General features: G+C 38.5%; 1 protein-coding gene across 1 annotated transcript in view; it reads left to right on the plus strand.

The window, feature by feature from the left end:
• The first annotated feature begins 5,528 nt into the window (after nucleotides 1-5,528).
• LOC135480097 (neuronal calcium sensor 1-like) overlaps nucleotides 5,529-20,179 on the plus strand; it is a 29,688-nt gene continuing 15,037 nt past the window's right edge. The window contains exons 1-3 of the mRNA XM_064759851.1: nucleotides 5,529-5,653; nucleotides 9,640-9,664; nucleotides 13,443-13,491. Of these exons, the coding sequence (XP_064615921.1) occupies nucleotides 5,590-5,653; nucleotides 9,640-9,664; nucleotides 13,443-13,491 (138 nt within the window). The 5' untranslated portion in view covers nucleotides 5,529-5,589. The remainder of the gene's footprint in view (nucleotides 5,654-9,639; nucleotides 9,665-13,442; nucleotides 13,492-20,179) is intronic.

The following is a 20,179-nucleotide window of genomic DNA, read 5'->3' on the forward strand; positions in this document are numbered from 1 at the left end:
CTGGCCATTAGTATCGAGATTCAAACTCAAACCGAGTCGTTAGCTGTTATACTCACCTTTATAAGGGTCATTATATCCCTCTTGGTTAACATTTTTATGTGCCAAAGGCTGTCAACTGGTTAAGATAAGAATGTGTTATTGCTTCCTTTATGTACTTAACCTTTTGATTCTCATTTCACTGGATACTTTCCTCTTTGATCACTCAGTAGCCTCTTGGCCTGGTTTCATTTGAACATTGATCTGTTCTTTTGGTTTTGTTTTTTATATGACTGTTGATATTTATTCATTTTATTGGATTAGTATTTTACGTGGTACTCTAGGAAATTTCATTTGTCCGACAGCGACCAGCATTATGGCGGAAGAAAACCGGCCAGAGCCCTGGAGAAACCGAAGACCATCCGCAGGTTGCTGACAAATCTTTCCACTTACGGGCGAAAAGGAAGCCAGAATGACGTGGACTCACGGCTGAGTGGTTGTTGATAAATTGGTTTACTATTTGTTGGGACAATGGGATTTTGCATGGCAGGTCTTTGAATCAATGGTCTCTTGTGTTAGTTTCATTTAGTGATTGAACACAAAGTTCACAGCTAGTTGTTACATTAGTTTTTTCGGTCATATTTCCTTGGTCAGTGACCTTTTAATTGGCCACGTTTTACTGGGCTGTTGGCCTCTTGGCTCACAATTCGTTGGCACAAATGACTAATATGGACATCTAAGCATCTTAGCCTCGTTTCATTTGTTCGTTGGTATCCGTTGACATCTTTTGGTTAACGTTTCTTTGGGCCAGAGGCATCTTGACCTGGTTTCATTTGGCCGTTGACATCTTGGTTTACAATTCCTTGATACAAGGGCTCATTTCGTTAGCATTTCTTGGAAGCAGAGGCATCTTTGTTCCCTTACATTAGGCCACTGGCATTTTTATTCAAAATTGCTTAGCACGCTGGTCACTTGATTAGCATACCTTTGGGTAGGTGGCATCATGGCCACGATTTAATTCCCTGTTCGCTCCTTCGTTCTAAATTATGTGGCACACTGGCTATTGCCTTTCTAAACTGGCCAAACTCCACAAATTACGGCGGTTTACTGACCACAAATTTATCTATCAACGCCGTATACTCATGCATTTTTCAAAGATGCGGCGTCTTTTAGATTAGCTGAAGATTTTCCATCATGAGATAAAATTTATGAGCATGATACCCATTAACCAACATATTATAATATAATATACATAAATTGTCTTATAAATTACATAGATCTGCTTAACCCATTGTGCTAGGGGCATGCAAGCTGCTACAATTTACGCATTTACATGAACAGTCAGAATAACATTCTGACTGAGGTGAATTGACAAGAGGCCGTATTTCACCGATTACGTGTGACCATTTGTCAGCTGTAACACTGTCGTCGGTGCTCTGGTTCTCTCTCTCCGTCGCACGTCTTTAATTATATTGCTATTTTACTTTCGTGACCAACCACAGTAACACCATTCAGAACGCTTGGATCCATCCTGTTTTTTTTTCCCAATCCTAGCAGATTATGCAGGTCTGAATTGGCTTACTTCATTGATCACATGGTTCTGTACATGGTTCGGGACATTGCGTATTAACGGCTTGAGACTTTGAGACATTCATAGGTATCCCTAAACCTCGAGTGAACCTTCCCCATTGGGTTAAGTATATCCTCTCTCTCGCCTCCTCATAGGATGCTTCTTCCATCCACCACGCACTCCCGACCCATCCACCACGCACTCCCGACCCACTCCCACCCACCCCCAAAATCATACTTCCTTACACATGTGATGACACATTGTCATCACATGCACATGTACAGTCCATGAGTCTGACAAATTTCATCATTGTGAGATAAAAGGTGGGCGGACCTCCACGGACTGGCGAGTATGCCATCCTGATCGATGCAAACAAATCACCCCTCACATCGACGATCACTGACCATTATCAGGCCTATTAACCTACGTGTGAAGGCGTATCTGCGAACAGGCCTATATACAATGGGTACACGTACTCATATAACCGTGTAAAAAACAAAAACAACAAAAAAACCCCTCTTAATTATAGTCTTTAGGACCCCGTTGTTCAAAACTTGTTTAAGACTTAACTTGAAACCAAGTCTTCATTTTTGTACTTGGCTGAAAAAAAATTGCGTAATATTATATTAAATATGAATAAAACTGCTGCTGTTACACTTTGACTTTGGAGAACTGAGTTGGCTGCTGAGTTTGGCTAAAATTTTAAATATAAAATATGTCTTGATACCAGTATTAGCTAATACACATTCGAACAACTGCGCCCAAGGCTCCAAGACGAATGGAAATAGTGAAATGCAGAAAAAAACACGTCTGATCATGAGATTGAACCCATCTCTGATACATGTATGTCCTGGCGGGATTGTTAGGCAAGCATCTTAATTAACACGTCGCCCAGGGCCCGGTATGATGCTAGACTAGGACAGATTTTTCAAAGAAAGGCGAACAGTTGGTGCTGGTTACACGTGTATACACTCAAAAAAGAAATAAAATAATCTGTTAATTTTAACAGAACATGTGTTGTTTGAGCGATGCTAGAATGTGTTGTGTTATTATAGCATATCAGGCTATAGTTATCAGGAAAATCTGTGGCAATAACAGAATACATTCTAGCACCACTCAGACAACAAACTTTGTCAAGTGCGGGGCCTCCGTGGCTCAGTCGGTTAGCGCGCTAGCACAGCGTAATGACCCAGGAGCCTCTCACCAATGCGGTCGCTGTGAGTTCAAGTCCAGCTCATGCTGGCTTCCTCTCTGGCCGCACGTGGGAAGGTCTGCTAGCAACCTGTGGATGGTCGTGGGTTTCCCCCGGGCTCTGCCCGGTTTCCTCCCACCATAATGCCGGCCGCCGTCGTATAAGTGAAATATTCTTGAGTACGGCGTAAAAACACCAATCCAATAAATAAATAAATAAACTTTGTCAAATGTAACAGATTATTTTTTTGAGAGTAGGCTTTATGCAGATTGCTTTGAACTCAAGGATAAATGCCGTTACATGACATTACACATGGTGCATGGAGCTTGTACATGGTTATATAGAAGTATCGATTTCAATTCTTGTCATCACACAATCGCCACGTGCATCGAACCGTATGACACATTTATACCCGATAACATACAGTACTGTTAATATAGCTTCACATCCTTTTAATGTTTCTGCCAAATTGCCATATAAATAGGTTACCATGCACAATACGCTCATGCGAAGATTTTTGTCATTAAAAGGCATTCATGAGCAAGTGCGCAAACGTGAGCTTGGACCATATATACAAATATTATTATGTTCAAATGACGCTTTAATACATACTAAAATACATGCAGTATTAAAACGAATCATACGTAACCTATAGACATCCGATGGTTTCTTCCAACAGGCTGAATGCTAATCTGTTAAGGACCATGTCTTTAACGGGAACTGTACATTTTATTTTTTTGGTAAATGTATGTATATTTTCTTGACAAAGAGCAAGGGTTTCCATATCAAACCTTTTTTGAAAAGGGTTCGGATTATTTAAAACCTACATGTATGCAGCATCTGACATTTGTAATTCGTATTCCACACGTTATCATATAATGTAAATTATCATTATCGTATAAAAAGGTACGTGTTCAGAATGCAGATTTACTTTCAATACAGCGTAACGTGCGCACACAAGCTGAATGTTAAATTCTCTAGATGCGTTTATCTGGCTTATGTAATAGGTCTACATATTGAAAATTATTTGCATTTCTAGCTGGTATATTCATATACCTATGGGCATACATATATATTTCAGATCCTGAAGAGATTTATGAAAAGTGGGATCCATCCCCACCTTGGGAAGGCAACTGCTAGATTCTACCTCAACCATAGCATACGGTGACAATAAGTGGCCGGCTTCCCTCTGGAGACCGTTAGATCAGTGAATATATAGCGCCAATGTCTGCGCGTCTCACGTAACCAAGTTCACTAGTAACTTATCAAGGACATCGTCGTTCTAAGTGGATTTACCCTATTTCCTTAACCTTTTCACATATGAAAGAACAACTTTCAAGGCAATTTCTGTGCAAATTTTTCATTTGATTTTGGAGACAAAACTATCATTGTTTGCTTTGGTCAGTTCCAGGGCTTCGTAAAAACTCGTTTTTATGAATCTACAACAGAACAATGCCTTCAGAATATGCTTGAAAAAAAAAACACCTTATGAACATGAGAAAAGGTTGAAGAATGGATATCGGCAGAAGTTCGAAGTGGGATATGCGACATGTTACGTGATTTCGGTGACGCTGGACGCCCAACGAACACTTGTGACGTGCATGTCCGTCCGATGTCACACTAACCTCACGTTTTGTGAGCGGAAAATCTGCCTGTACCTCATTACAGTACCATCTTATATGTGAACAATTCTTGGGCAATAATTAGCAACCTACTAAATCTTTGAGAACTACATGTACGCCTATGTAGAACTTTAATAATAAGGGACGTCAGTTGACAATTTTTTTTGCTATAGATCCATGTATACACATGTATTAATGCATTAATTTTAACAGAAAGTCTGTTGTCTGCGTGATGCCAGAATGTATTCTGCTATAGTAACAGATTATTCTGGGCCTATCATTTATATCTGATTAGTCAGTATCTTTTCTGATATTTCTGAGATTTAGCTCATTGATTTCTTGTTTATTTTGAATCTGTGGCGAAAATATACTGTCAGTGGTGTTACAAATTTGTTTTTACTTACTAAAAAATACATTTTAGCATCACTCAGACAACAGACTCTGAAATTAACAGAAAATGGTCGGTACGAGTAGGCTTACCGGTATAGGGCCTACCTATAAATTTTAAAGAACGTGTAGGTATTCATCAATAAGCGGCATGTGGGGGCTATATGTAGGGGTGGGGTTCTACTTCATATATATGGGTCCATAGTCTATTAGATATAGGCCTAGGCCCCTATGGAATGAATGATCTGGGTTTACCTCCACCTTGCCAGCATTTGTACCATATCGTGGCGATCTATATGATGGAAGTAGCTAGCCGATCGTGTTTCAACATTCTCTAAAGGTCAAGGGCAGAAAACTTCGATCTGTCATTTGGTGTAAATGCGCAGAGGCAGCGAATTATTGGACATGAAATGACAACAGAGGTAGGTAGATCCCCTGATCATGAAATATACGATTATCATGTACCTAGGCCTATATACAAGAATCCGTTTTGCTTGCAAAATGCCACCCTCACGATCACAAATAAAACCTGTGTGGCTTTTTATCATCAGTAATCGATATTTTGTCCTGCTGCGCATATGCAAAGGCTCAGTGTAGAGCAATATTGTCGCATATATCGCTATATCCCCGCAAGCGTGGACGGCTCAAGCTCATTAACGTTGCCATTATTCATGTATTCCGCGCTGTTTCCTTGCACCCAAAGGTGTCGCTGACGATCCGTCACGTGACCTCAGTAAGCCATGGAAGATGGCGGCCTAACTCAAATCGCTCGTTGCTCGTCTCAACGACTAGATGGCAAACCAAGGGTCTCCTGAGGAGATTTCAGACCGAGTTAGCGCGAGATGGGACAGCGACACTGCAGGCTCTCCTCAAACGATTTGAAGGATTTACTGTCGAGCACCTACTGTAAGTAAATGGCGCGCGATGCCAGCGTGTTGTTGTTGACATGCCCCAGTGGCACTGACAGCAACAGTGGAGTGGGTGTGTCCAGCATACGATAGTGTAATTAATATGCGATGCACAACATAATTGCCTTTGCAAGTGTTGTGTTAATGTCTTGTACGCTCGCCGGCCCTTAATTCAGGTGCGACATTTCTCTGTGTCACTGGTATAGGTGTAATTTACGTGAATCAGGTGAAAATTGGAATAAATGAATGTCTGGTTACATTCATAAGACGAGCACTCAGTATCATGCTGTGTGGTGACAGCGCCCTGTAGCTTAGCAGCTGTTGCTTTTAGCTCATGTAAAAGCCAGATCATACATGTAGTCTCTGCCACCCATGTTTAACGTATAGAGCCATTATTCAGTATGATAGAGAGCTCTTAATTCTAGGCCTACATGGACTGTAACTCTCCCTGTAAAAGTTTGCATTTGAATTATAATGGGCACTGATAGTTTAACATGGTCATTAATTAACAGAAGGAAATCAGATACATTTCTCTTGAAATTCATTTCTTCATAACTTGTAAACTTGAAAAAAAGTTTTACTTTTGAAGCTTACATATATATTTGTTTGGATAATTAATTTAGATAATTGATTTGACACTGTTAGTGTTATTGTCAGGAATTTCCCAGAATGTGGGCAGGGTGTCCTAGATGCATGAACAAGGCTTGTTTTGTGACATAGTCTGCTTCAATTAAATTAAAATTTGTACAGATGTCCATGTTCTTGGCTATTCTTTTGTCTTGCGAGATAATGCCATATACTTAGAATTTAATTTGTATGTAGTCTTGATGTGATCTGTAAGCATATACTCTGTGTGTTCTGTGGATTATTGTGATGGGTTCGTTGTTGAGCTGTGTAAAACAGGGACAAAGATACGGCCAAATCTAGATATGCTCATTTTATTTCATGTTACTTCAGTGCTGAGAGAACCTAGGGGGAAATATTAAAATATGAAGGATACCCTAGGGAACAGAGCTAACACCATGGTTCAAACAGATTTATGGCAAATAACACGTATAATTGAAGAGTCCTCAAAAACAACATCGTCAGCAATTTCCGTAAAATTTTCCTGATGTGATGTAATAATGTTCCCTATGTGATGACGAGTGACGTCGAGTAAGGCAGTTATCCTGGAATGACACCATGCGCATTTGAAAGAACAAGGTCATATGTTGCTATACATTCATGATGAGTGACGCCAAGTATTCTTGCATGTCATCACACCAGGCAAAATTGGAAATGCCAAAAAACCTTTGTTTTTGTGTCGTCCTCAGAATCTAACGACAGTGGTTTTAATACATTGTAGTTTTTGTACAGTTTAGGAAAGCATTTCTGACTGTCTTGATCCTTATCATTTAACCGTGCTGTCAAGACATACAGGTCTTGACTCTGTGGAAGCTCTTAAAAGAGATATGCCACCAGTGGTTAGAGATGCTTGCCAATGAGTCGCTGGGAGACACAAAATCAGCCTTTTACAGTGAATCTGTATGCACCTTTGCTTTCACTTCAGTTGGGACCTGGTTGGTAGTAAGTGGTCAGTGTTGCTCATGTGGCTGTTTGCTCAATCTGGTATTATTGAAAACAATAAGTTCATTCTCTGCCCTTGGACACAGGAATTGCGGATTTCGATGATCTCCCTTCTATCAATGTAGTGTTCATATATCCCTGCATCACATGTGGGAAAGTTTGTCAGTGACTTGCCCAAGATGGGTGGTTTTCTCCAGGCATTCCAGTTTCCTCCACCCATAATAATTGACCACCATCATGGTACATGAAAAAATCTTGAGGATGGCATTATACAACAATCAAACAGCAAGTAAATGATGAGTAAAATCATTTGACAAACTATCCCTAGATCTCCCGTTTGCGAGGTAGATACTCTGACCTCTGTACAAATTGAGTGTTTTCTTTTTTGGAAGAAAACCAATCAGGGAATGATTTTTATTTAAAGTGAAAAAATGGGGAGAAATACCATACATGTTGATACCATTTTAATATTCAAGTCTCCGGGGTCCCTTTTTACACATGCATACATTTAGACACCATAGCAACGGGTATTGTAAACACTATGTTGCTATGGTAATATTTACAGTGGAGCAGTACCACTCTGTAACTGTTTGTGTGCGCTTTGCGAAAGGGTTCTTAAATCGCTGTAATATTTGCAAAAATACAGTGTGCACATCGATTGTTTTTATGAAGTTGACGATGGTGTTTGTACATGCAAATGTTAACTATCTGTTTGTATTGGAAATATGCTCTATTTGCAGTCTCTGTTTCCACAGCCATTATATATATTGTTTCTATGCATGTTGTTGAACAAAAGCATGGACACTTACAGAAATTAGAATTGTCTGACATGCTGGTGCCTCTCTTTGTCGCGGGTATTATTTATTAATGAGATGCGATAGATTTCTGCTCCCGAGAGAATATTTGCAGCGACATTGATGAGAGTTGAAATGACACTGTCATGAGATATCCATTAGTTATAGTTATGTAGATGTACAGTTATATAGTAACTCGTTAGTAACTAGGTGATCAACCCTTAAAGGAAAAGACCTCAAAGCCGGTATCACTAAGTACACCACTTAAAACTATGCATAAATATACTTTCATTTATTTTTCTTTACATTGTTGTGAAGAGACTTAAAGGTGTTCAAACATTTGAATTCTAAGGTGGGCTTTATGGACCATACTATCAGTGTAGGAACTCTGACGTCTCATGAAATTTTATCAGCTCAAATCACGACACTGAATGTTAGAATAACTCTCTTTACCCATGAGTAAAACATTACTTATAAAAGATTACCCAGAATTCCTTACATCTGGTGAACATCATGAAAAAAAGGCGAGGTGATGTCAGAGTTCCTAGATACTGTTAGTATGGCTCATAAAGCCCATAGAATTCAGATATTTGATTGGCTTTAAACCCTCTCAAAAAGATCTGAAAAAAAAAAAGAATTGAAATGAGTGTATTTTTATGTATAATTTTCAGTTGCCTGTATGATGAACATTACTTCATATTTAGCTTTCTTTTACTTTAAAACTAGTATTCATGTACCGTACAGTCATGTGTATCGTAGTATGTCCATGATACATCTGCTGTCTGATTCACACATGTAAGGTACAAATGGGCATATCATTCTGGTAGAATTCAGGGCCAAATTCAAGCATATTTTGATACCCTTTGGAGGTGCTCAAATTACACTGTGCCTTAAATTATGGGAAAGCCCAAATTATGGGAATCGTTGCCTGATAAATTTGATTTAGAAATTCTTAGTAGCCATGCATAATGACTGTACAATGATTCAGTAGTAATTTTAACACTATAATTTGGTATCTATGGGATTAATTTAACATTTCTTAATATCTAAAAACATGTTAGCGCAAATTAGCGTATCATCGTCATATGACTGAAAAATTGTTGAGCATGACGTTAAACCCCAAACACTCAGTTACTCACCAAATTAGCATATGGAAACAGTGCCAAAACTAGAAAACTGTATTAGGCCTTGCCAGTTTTTTTTTCAACATGCTGCTAAATAAGCCCCACAAGAGTCGTCAACCGCTTACTGTCACCAAAGCCCCATATACAGTTAGAGCATGGAAATCTACAAATTCCTAGTCCAAGGCTGGGTTTGAACCCATGTCCCATATGTCTAAGAGATTGAAAGCATGACTACCTCTAAGCATGAGTCCATGCAGTTTCTGCTGTAGCAGTATGTCAGGAATAAATCATGTATTGGGTTTAATGATGTATTCATGGATTACAACAACAACAAGGGTCTTTAGTTTATTTACTATCCCTTAAACCGCGTCTGCATGTGTATAATCACTGTTTACGTGACTGGTTAATATTTGTGTATGCATGTGTATTGCATTTGTTTTTATTTATTGCTGATATGTGTAACACATGTATTTATCCGTCTGCTTTTTTGACTATTTCAGTTACACGAAAGGAACTGAAACAATGGTAAGCACATAGAATTAATTCAGAATACCTGTAGCTCTACATGCACATTGAAATGTACATTTGCTTCTGGGTGTCGTGGTGTTTCTAATTGGTTGGAGTTGGGAGGTGGGGGGGGGGAGAGCCGTTGGGGTGGTTGGATGAAATGTACATGTAATCCTTGAGACGACCGCCGCTCAGAGATAATTTCATTTCATTTCAAATCTCTCTCTGTCTTTGACTTCTTCTTCTCTTTTTGGTCATTTCCCCTCAACTATGTATTAAATTGGAAGCATGTGTTTTTTAACATGTACAGTAATATTTTTTTCTGAAATGTTGATGCCAGAGCTGGTCCTTTCACCTCCCACTAACTTCATACATTTGTTCGATTCAAAACACATGTAGTTTTAGCTGAGACTCCTGCGGAGTGTAAAATGCAATTTAATCCCAGGTGTGAATTCCCAGAATCAATGTCAATACTCTTTGGTACGAAATTGGAAATTTAATCTTCAAGTACATTAAGGCGTGAATCTAATGGCTAAATTACCTCGTGTGTTGCCGTGTCCCTTCTAAGCAGATTGATTAAACCAAATCTTATTTCTCTGGCTGACTTAGGTGAGAGATGAGTCGCTCATAGAATATGTGATGAACTTGAGCTGGCCTAGTGCAGTCTTATGCAGGCCCCATTTCATACTATATAATGGTGCCCAAATTAGAGTTGCCCAAAAATGCCCAAAATAATTCCACAAAAGGCCAAAATTACAACTGCCTGAACAGTTTGGCTTGTGACATGTGGTTTAACGTATAGTATTTGTTAAAAAAAAAAAAAAATAGACAATCCATGTATGTTTGAAATGTATGTACTTCATCCTCTAACACAAGTGGACATATGAAGGATTCCTAAAGTGGAGTTGCACACAGACTGGTAATTTTACGGGTTGGGGGCAGGGAGTAAGGGAAAGAGTGTGTAGTCTCATGTAGCTTCCCCAGATTACAGAAAAATCTTAACGAATTTAGAGGTACATATGTATATATATATATATATATATATATATATATATATATATATATATATATATATATACATACTCCCAAATGACCTAAAATTTCGTCCACAGAAGTTCTTCCATGCATGCATGCTGGTATTTAGAGGCCATAAATGTCATACAATATTATTTTTGGTGCTGAAACTGACAATTTTCTGGTAGAATATCATCCCTTGTTCAAAGTAAACTACAAAGCATCTTTCTAAAATCAATGCAACTCTCAGAATCAGGAAAAATCAGAAAATTAGTCACTGACAAAATTTATGGGCCTTTAGAGTAGTTCTGACCAGGATGGCCAATCATTAAATTGATGAGCCATTGTTAATTCCATGTACAGGGACATTTTGATACACTTTAAAGGTGCCGAAATTACATCATGCATTAAAATATCTCAAATTAGGTGTAATATTTGGGTGTTTGCTTGATTTTGAATGTTCTCAGTGCATCCTAAACCATTTACCAGTCTCCTGGTGTAAACATGTTCTTGCCACGATATTGTTGCAATTTTTGCCGAATTGACGTTAAGCCAGAATCATTCATTTATTCATTTTTCGCTATAACCTGGAACATTTTCGATCCTGTACGTTTATTTAATAGAGATTCATGGATATTAAACAGCTTTAGAAGTGGTGTTTGCCATGAAGGTCAAGCCCTAAATGTCAAAGTTTTCCCCGTGGACATGTCCATTGGGGTCCTGTGTCGCTTAGCTGCAGATCAGAGTTGCTACTTGCTGTTGGCTTTACCCTCAAGTGAAGTACTATGTATAGCTAAGGAGCAGAAATTGGACAATGAATGTTTTATAGCTTTGTCACATTAAACACACACCTAACATGGATGAAACATTGTCCGTTCACCAAGAGGCTAATAGGGCGACTGGCAGCGAGGTTCGTGGCCATGTTTTATTTACTCTCCCCGTGGCTCTGTCCTGTTCTGTGACGGCTCCCTAAATAAACCATGCTTACATGTGGATTGTACATGCACATTTTGTGGCAACTGTCAGCTGCTGTTCACAAGTTACATGTGTGTGACATGGACTGCAATCTGCACCATGCATTGACTTTTCATCCATGGTACATGTACATTTTTAAGATGCACATTTTAAATATAGTAATTGTTCATTTTGTCAAGTGAATCAATAAAAATTTCTTTTATGATTGATTTTTTGGGGGTTACATGTACAGTATATGTAATGTTATATACTAGTATACCTGTTCGTGTGTACATACAGCTCCTGGTATACATAGCACATACATATACATGGCTGCCACCAAACACATTTTCAGATACTGTGATTCTTCAACCGTTTTTGCATGTTTGCAAGGTGTTTGTTCAAGCAAATTCTGAGGGCCTGATTCTTTGTCCCTACATCATTTTTGATTCTTGATTGCCATTGGCTAATCAGGCAGGTTAAAATTTTGACATGAACTTGTCAGAGCTGCAGGCCTTGCCCACATATATATGTATATATATATATATATATATATATATATATATATATGAAATTTATACCCTTCGCAGACTGACATCATTTTTCTCTGTGAGACTAAATTTATACCCAGCGTCGTAAAATTAATGTGTCTCAGAGTTAAAATTTCGCACCCGGGTTTAAATCCCCATATGCTCCTTTCAACGTGCGAATAATTTTGGAGACAGGTAAAATTATGCTTTCCGTGAAGCCCTTCAATTGGCCAAAGTTTGTAGTGTTTTGTCTCCAAAATCAACTAAAAAACATGGATAAATTGCACTGAAAGTTGCTTTTTCACGTGCGAGAAGGTTGAGGAATTCGGGTGGCTGATAAAACTATAGGGAACTCGTAAAACTCCCTGCCGTCTTTAACAAAATGGTCCAAAGCTGTGAACTCTTTTGTGCTTTCCTTTATTACGTCACGATTATTGATGTATGCATGCTCATAACACACATATGAAGTACACAAGCACTGCAGTGTCACAGAAGAGAGCATCATGTTCAGCTGTGATCAGGACCTTCTGTCATGTGTGTAGCTCGTCCTCGAGTCTCGTCATTATACTGTATTTGACCTTGGGACAATCCCCCAGAGGCCTCTCACCAATGCGATTACTGTGAGTTCAGCTCATGCTGGCTCCCTCTTCAGCCGTATGTGGTAAGGTCTGGCTGCAAACTGTGGCTGGTCGTGGGTTTCCCCCAGCATATGCCAGGTTTCCTCCCACAATAAATGCTGGCTGCTGTCGTATAAGTGAAATATTCTTGAGCACAGCGTAAAACCCCAATCAAGTAAATAAGTAAATGTATTTGACCTCTCGGGACTGAGTGACTCATTAGTTCTGAGAGTACTACTGATCTATACAGAAGGTGTTTGTGCTGAAAGCAGCATAATACACGTATATCGTTTTGGGAAAGTGTAAAATACAACACCAGGCAGAAATATCTTTTTTTACCTTTATTTACCTCTAAATGTGCACTTTGTGAAGAAATACTTATGTCTGACATGTACAACACCAAACTAGAATTTCAACAGTTGCTTATCTGCACAAAATAAAGTCTATACTTCCAAGTTTTAATACATCCGCAGTCTAAACTGAGCTGTGCTAACTTAGGCTTTCAAACTTGTTGGATCAGAAAAAGTCATCCTTTTTTGGTTTACATGTACCTGTAGGTCACCTGTTTTCACTATTGTATACATCCAAACTGACCTTGATATGCCAGCTTTTCCTAGAGTAATCGCGACTATGCAACATTGTGTGAATAAGAGGTGACCTTTGACCTATTTTGAACTTCAGGTACAAAGACTTCATGCAGGACTGCCCCAGCGGGTCTCTGAGAAGGGAGGTAAGTCTGGTTTCATTATATTGAGTGAGTGCTTGGGGTTTAAGGTCGTACTCAACAATCATTTTGACGACGAAGGAATCCACTCTTTTATCTAGTGCTGCTTCACTGAGACGCCTTACCAAAGGCAAGACCCCCCCCCCCTCCCCCAAGGCATTATACTGATTAAGTGAGGTAGCTGCAAATTCCTCTGTTAAAGTCTTAGGTGTGACTCGACCCAGAATTGACCCTGGATCCACTGCTCCAGGGTCATACAGTCAGTGACAAAGGTGCACCCTTTGCCAGATTCTGAGAGTCTGATTGATTTTAGAAAGGTGTTTTGAGGTTTATTTGGAAGCTAATGGGATATCCTATTAAAAAGCAATTTTCAGCTCAAAAGGTAATACCGTTACAGTGCCTAGTCTCATTTATGTATACGAGAAGCTTCAGAGTTGGTTAGTTGGTTCAGTTGGTTAGCATGCTAGCGCAGCATAATGACCCTGCAGCCTCTCACTAATGCGGTTGCTGTGAGTTCAAGTCCAGCTCATGCTGGCTTCCTCTCTGGCCGTACGTGGGAAGATCTGACAAATAAATCATAGTTTTGTGGTATGTTGTGGCTGCATGATTAAGATACTTGTCTTTCAGTCTTCCAACCGCCTGGTTGGTTCAACGGTTCAACCCCAGTAGCTGACAGAATTTCCCCTGCCCATTGACACTGGTGGTAGTCTATCACTGTTTTGTTATCTTACATGAATCTGAAAGAGTAATTATTCTTTATCTCGTCCTTATTTTTCCTCTTAGTACAATAGATGCAGTAAAAGTGTTTCAGATTTAAGGACGATATGGCTGGTAGCACTGGTAACGTCTGTTTTAGGTGGTCTGACATGAAGTTCACTTGCCTTCTCCAGTATGACATACAGCATTCATGTTCTTGCCCATTTGGTGAAAATTTGTGCCTTGGTGCCAATCAAATTCATGGTTACAGAGGATGTATGAAGATGCATAACATGTACAGTGTGAATGAATTTAAATTTCAGAAAAGCTGACTTGATTTAATTCTCAGGTTTCAGTAAGTTTCCCTTGAGATCTAGTAAATGGACATGTCACTAGGGACCATGCAGCTTAAGATTATGCAGAAACACTGGTGTAACTAGCACGTAAAAACCAATCACATAATGATAGGTTTAAGAACGTCACACGTACGGTTAGGCTAGGCTGTCAATATTCATGTTTCAGCGTGTTACAGATTTACATGTACCTTAGATATACTAGTGATAGTATGTATTTATTTCCCTGTTCTACTTGCTCTTTGCGCTCATTTTGGATACCTTGAGATTTCCTACACCTGTCCTATATGACTGTAAATTTCATACCATGACTTTCTTGTCAGTTTTTCCTGATTCTTAGATTCTTGTTGATTTAAGAAAGATGTCACAAAGTTTGCTTGGAATATGCAATGATATTGTACTGGAAAACTGAAGTTTCAGGACCAAAACTAATATTTTGTGACATTTATTTGCCTCAAAAAATGCACATTTGTGGGTGAAATTTGAGGTCATATATGGTAATGGTGGGGCCTCCATGGCTCAGTTGGTTAACGTGCTAGCGCAGTGTAATGACCCAGGGGCCTCTCACTAATGCCCTCACTGTGAGTTCAAGTCCAGCTAATGCTGATGGTCATGGTTTCCCCCACCATAATGCTGGCTGCCGTTGTATAAGTGAAATATTCTTTAGTATGGCCTAAAGGATCAATCAAATAAATAAATCAATAAATATGGTAATGGTAGTAAACAGGCTTGATTTGAGCGTGACTGAGGGTCAGCTGATGCATGCGTGTTCATGTAAGGTAACTGCTCTGATATTTTACATGCCCAGGCAAGGGAAGATAAGATGTAGTATAGGGTGATATGTGACCCAATTAATTTCACTGAAAATTCAGTGTTCAAGTACATAGGCAATAATTCTCACTTGTCCTTCACTCATGTGAATTTATGACAACCTCTGTATTGACTGTAACGAGAAACCTGCATGCATAATAATCAGGGTGTTATTGCATTCCCTTTCGCGTAATCTTACATCGTACACCCCCTGGCCTCACAGCTGGTGGGGCCTTCAGGCGGCAATAAACTGTCAGTGACGCTCATGTGGGGGTTTGTGCAGTCTAACATTCATTGCCTTTCACCAATGTGGTGTGCATATCTCTGCTTAGTACATTACATGTGGGTTCATCAGTAACTTGCCAAAGGTTGGTGGTTTATTCCAACTACCCCGTATTCCTCCACCTGTAAAAATTGACTGCCGTCATATAAGTGAACAATCTTTGAGTACGGCATTAAACAAACATTAAAGTCAATAAATAAATAAATAAATATTACCACCTACATGTATCACCTCATGTAGGCCTACATAGAAAATCAACAACTTTGAAAATTTGTTTTGTGTCTTAATCCTGTCATATAATCGGTTCATACATGTACATATACATACATTTTCGGGTCAAAGCTGACTTATATTAAGTCTGTTAAAGTGATCCTTATTGACACGCGAATGGGCAGATATCAACTGGTTATTAATAGTCAGCCGAGGAATATTGACTCGGCACAATTCCTGACGTGTCTTGTCATTCATTCTTGTCCCCTGAACCACCTGATTGAAGATTGGTTTTCTACTATGGTTTTAAACACATGAATGCTGAGCAGCTTTTTTTTTGTCATGAATATCATGAATGTGACATTTGTCCAAATTATATTACAATGTACGTTTATTCAGCAACCTGCTGGCTTCCTCTCTGGCCGTACCTGAGAAGGTCTGCCAGCAATCTGCAGGTGGTCGTGAGTTTCTCCTGGTCTCTTCCCACCATAATGCTGGCAGCAGTCATACAAGTGAAACATCCTTGAGTATGGCGTAAAACACCAACCAGATAAATAAATATTCAATAATCCTAGCTCATTGTCGTTAGAATTATCAGGAACATAAAAATCAGATTCTCATTAAATCACTATAAATTTGTGATACTCCAAACAAAAAAAAAAAAACAGTTCATTTCATTCCAGTCATTTTTGTACATTTTTTAAAAAAATTATTTGCAGAGAACACATGTATAGGGATGTACATTTCTGCTTGTAATTGCACATAGTTTGAGCTGGTCTATAGCAGTGTAGATTTTGATTGGTTTAAAAAAACAGTGAACCATTTGACCAATGAAGTACCAGTAGTGAAAGTATTGAAACATTGATTTTTCTTACTGATAAAAAGAAGTGATCAATTTGACCAATGAAGTACAAGTATTCCATCATTAAGGTTTCTGATTGATGGAAAAATTGATTCAGTTGACCAATAAAGTACAAGTATTGTAAACATTGAGATGCTTGCGATGGAAAAGGTATCCACTTGTCCATTGAAAAATTAAGTACATGTACATGTTAAATACAATGGGTGAGGGCAAATTTATGCCTTTTCACATGGGCAGGTACATGTATAGACATTATTTTTATTTACAAGAGATGAATTTATTTTATTGAATTACTGAAACAGTAGTCTTAAGCAAAATTTTTTGCAAAGTAAGTCATGGGTTATTGATAATTTATTTATCATTGTATCTACCTGCCCTTTTAAAATGCGCCCTTTAGCCCTCCCATGCGGTAAGGCTACAAAGTCATGGCACAAAGAGATGTTACGATGATGTGAAAAATGGCGATTCACCAATGTCTTGTATTAAACCAGCTCTGTGTAAAGCAGCATGAGATTGATTATCATGGTAGAAAGTATCAATCATGACAGTTACTACGGCTACTATGGTTACAGGTGTACTGATTGTAGGTTAATCATTGATTAAATATCTGTTAAGGTAACGTCTTATCATCTCTACAGTTGTGATGAAATCAAGTGACAGAAATGCAGTGTTTTTATTCTGAAAAAAAAAAACAGCAAGAAAGAAATATACAGCGAAAAAAAAAATACACCCAAAAAAAACAAGAAAATGACTAAGAAATGAAGTCAGAGAATGGGTTTGGCATTCAAATTAATATTATGTGTGTATGAATGTTTGGGAATTGTAGCTGTTGTTCAGCTGCTGAGTGATTACTAGTTGCGTCACTTTATAAAACTTGACAGCTCAGCCATTGAATATTTTATACCTCATAAATCATCCGTCCAGTTTTAATGTTTAGCTTTGGAGAGCTAAAGATTCGTACATGTGTATAACTGCGTGCATGTTCTAGCTCCCAACTATGGAATTAAGGGTGCTATAATCTGTAGGGGTTATTGATCTTATATCTGCATTAAAAGGTCAGAAAAGTCAATTAGCCTACAAAAACTGGCTGACGTAAGATTTGCTACTCTTATCCGGCATTGACACAGTTCGCTGGTATTTACACAGTAATCCATCTTTGTCGTTATAATGGGTTATATCCCCCCCCCCCCCCTTCAAGGACATAAGCCTGTGAGGCTAATCAGTTCTAAAGCTAAATACTTACTTAGGCCAAACCATTTTAATTTTTTGTGTAATGGATATCTTAATGCTAAACGTCAGAAATAGTCTAAAATTGAAAGTGTATGTGGTATTATTTTTACTTACAAGTGACAGCTGTTAAGCGTGGGTGTTCAGTGTACCTAGGTTAAGGTCAGTGAATTTTTATAGACATGGCTACTCCCAGCAGAAGAGAAAAGTCTGTAAAATGTTTGTTTGATACCTGAAGTTCTGATTATACCACTAAAATGCATCTGAATTGTATCTCATATATTCAACAATGTAATCTCTCAATATACTTCATATATGCATGTGCATCATATTTTCTTGACTTAATTTTTTTTTTGGGTGTATTTTCTGCATGTTAGAATGTTGTCAGGCTGTAGGATTAAATTAGACAGAAATTTTACAGATAGTTTGGGTTATGTTCATATACCATATAACTGGAAAAATCAGCTTGATTTTAACAGTGCCAGTATATCATGATTTTCAGAAATTTGTGATTAGTAAAGACCTAAAAATGCTTGGAGTAAAACATAACATTGAATTAGAATGGCCTTATTCATTGAGCTTAATTGTATTAGCACTGTGGTATCAATAATGGTATGTATAGCCTCGGTTGACTTAACTACACATTGACCTATGACTTTATCAGGTATCACATTGGTTTAAATACCTGCCGGTGGCCTGATTGACCCAATAAAATAAAGAGAGGGGGATCCCTTGGAGGGGGGAGATGTTGGAGGGGAAGTGGGGGAGGGGGGTAGTGGCCTGAATGTAATTTATGGTGTGAAGTTAGATCAATTACTAATTGTTTAAATTACAAGGATCTATCTATGTGCATTGTGGTTAGATATCGCAAGAGTTTGAATCAAGGGTGCATTTTATGGTAGTGTTTTATTTTTTCCTAGTGTAAAATTATATATGTAGGAGTGGGCATTAGCTGAAGTTTTTGTTACTAGCTATTACGCAGATGGCTCCGAATTTTGGCAGCGATTCTGTAGGGTAGGAATTAATTGTGTAGTAGCCACATGTAACTAGTATCAAAGTGGAAGGTTCCATTTACATGACTTAGGAGTTAATATACCCATGTACCAGGTATACATGTATGTGTAGGTCTCCAGGTGGTAAAGTTTACATGTACATGGAAGAAGTTAGAAACTTACATAAATCGTACATCTCTGAATTGGGTCAAAACACTTGAGAGAGGGTTTTTTGAACAGCAGTTGTACTCTTGAGTTATTGCACTGTAATTCATTAGAAGGGTGCAGAAAGCTTTTTGGTGCTACAAGTATTTATACATATCGGAAGACTACAGTTTATCAAAGGACTGGATTTTCTTTACTTTCACACCTGCACATTTACCTGAGCAGACTTTCAAAGAGTGTTATTCCATGTTATAGCAGATTTGCTGGAAGAGATATTTTTTAAAGTGATACTACAAGGTACAAGAATTTTCACAAGACTTGAGATCTAAAGACAGACTGTGGGGAAAAGAAAAGCTTTCCTAGCACTTGAATGGGAAGCTTTCATTGTTATTTACACGTACATTGTGCTGACATCATCCATGGGCATGTTTTGAACAGTACAGTTACCTGTGCTACCTGGAGCATTATCAATTTCCGCTTTACTTTCAGGATATCCTGGACTACAAAGTTTACATTAGTACATGTCTACCAGAGTCTTTTAAGTGTTGACTGGTTTTTTTTTCATGTTTTGGGAAGAGAACTGTGAAATTCCTGTCAGTACCAGTGTAGTAAAGGCAGAATACATCCTGTTTTACAAAGTTTTCAAGTGCTAGTTAGCTGCCTTGGAGGAGAATTCAGAAAGAAGTGCTGTCTATTACAGCTACTTGTGTTTGCATGTAGTTGAAAGCTGAGGTCATTTCTGCTACCTGAGTGGCAGTAGTTCAAAGGCTGGAGATACCTGGCTAGGTGGTATAAACACACCTGTGCATTAAGAGTTCAGACTATGTGTTTGTCTCACCTGTCACCTGCCAATCTTAGGAACCTTCATTAAGTGAGGCGTCATAACTCAGGTGTCACTGACCTGTCATACCACGTTGCCTGTGATATATGCCATCAAAAAATTACCATGTTTGTTGTTTCACCCTTGGTTGCCAGACCACGAAACAGTGTGAAGTTATAAAGTGAATCGTTGACTGGTCGTTACAGTTATTGGGGTATAACTGAGTATTGACACTAGAGATCAAATCAGCTTTGCATTAAGTCATTCAGGTGGACT

The sequence above is a fragment of the Liolophura sinensis genome, chromosome 13 (assembly GCF_032854445.1).
Source record: "Liolophura sinensis isolate JHLJ2023 chromosome 13, CUHK_Ljap_v2, whole genome shotgun sequence".
NCBI lineage: Eukaryota > Metazoa > Mollusca > Polyplacophora > Chitonida > Chitonidae > Liolophura > Liolophura sinensis.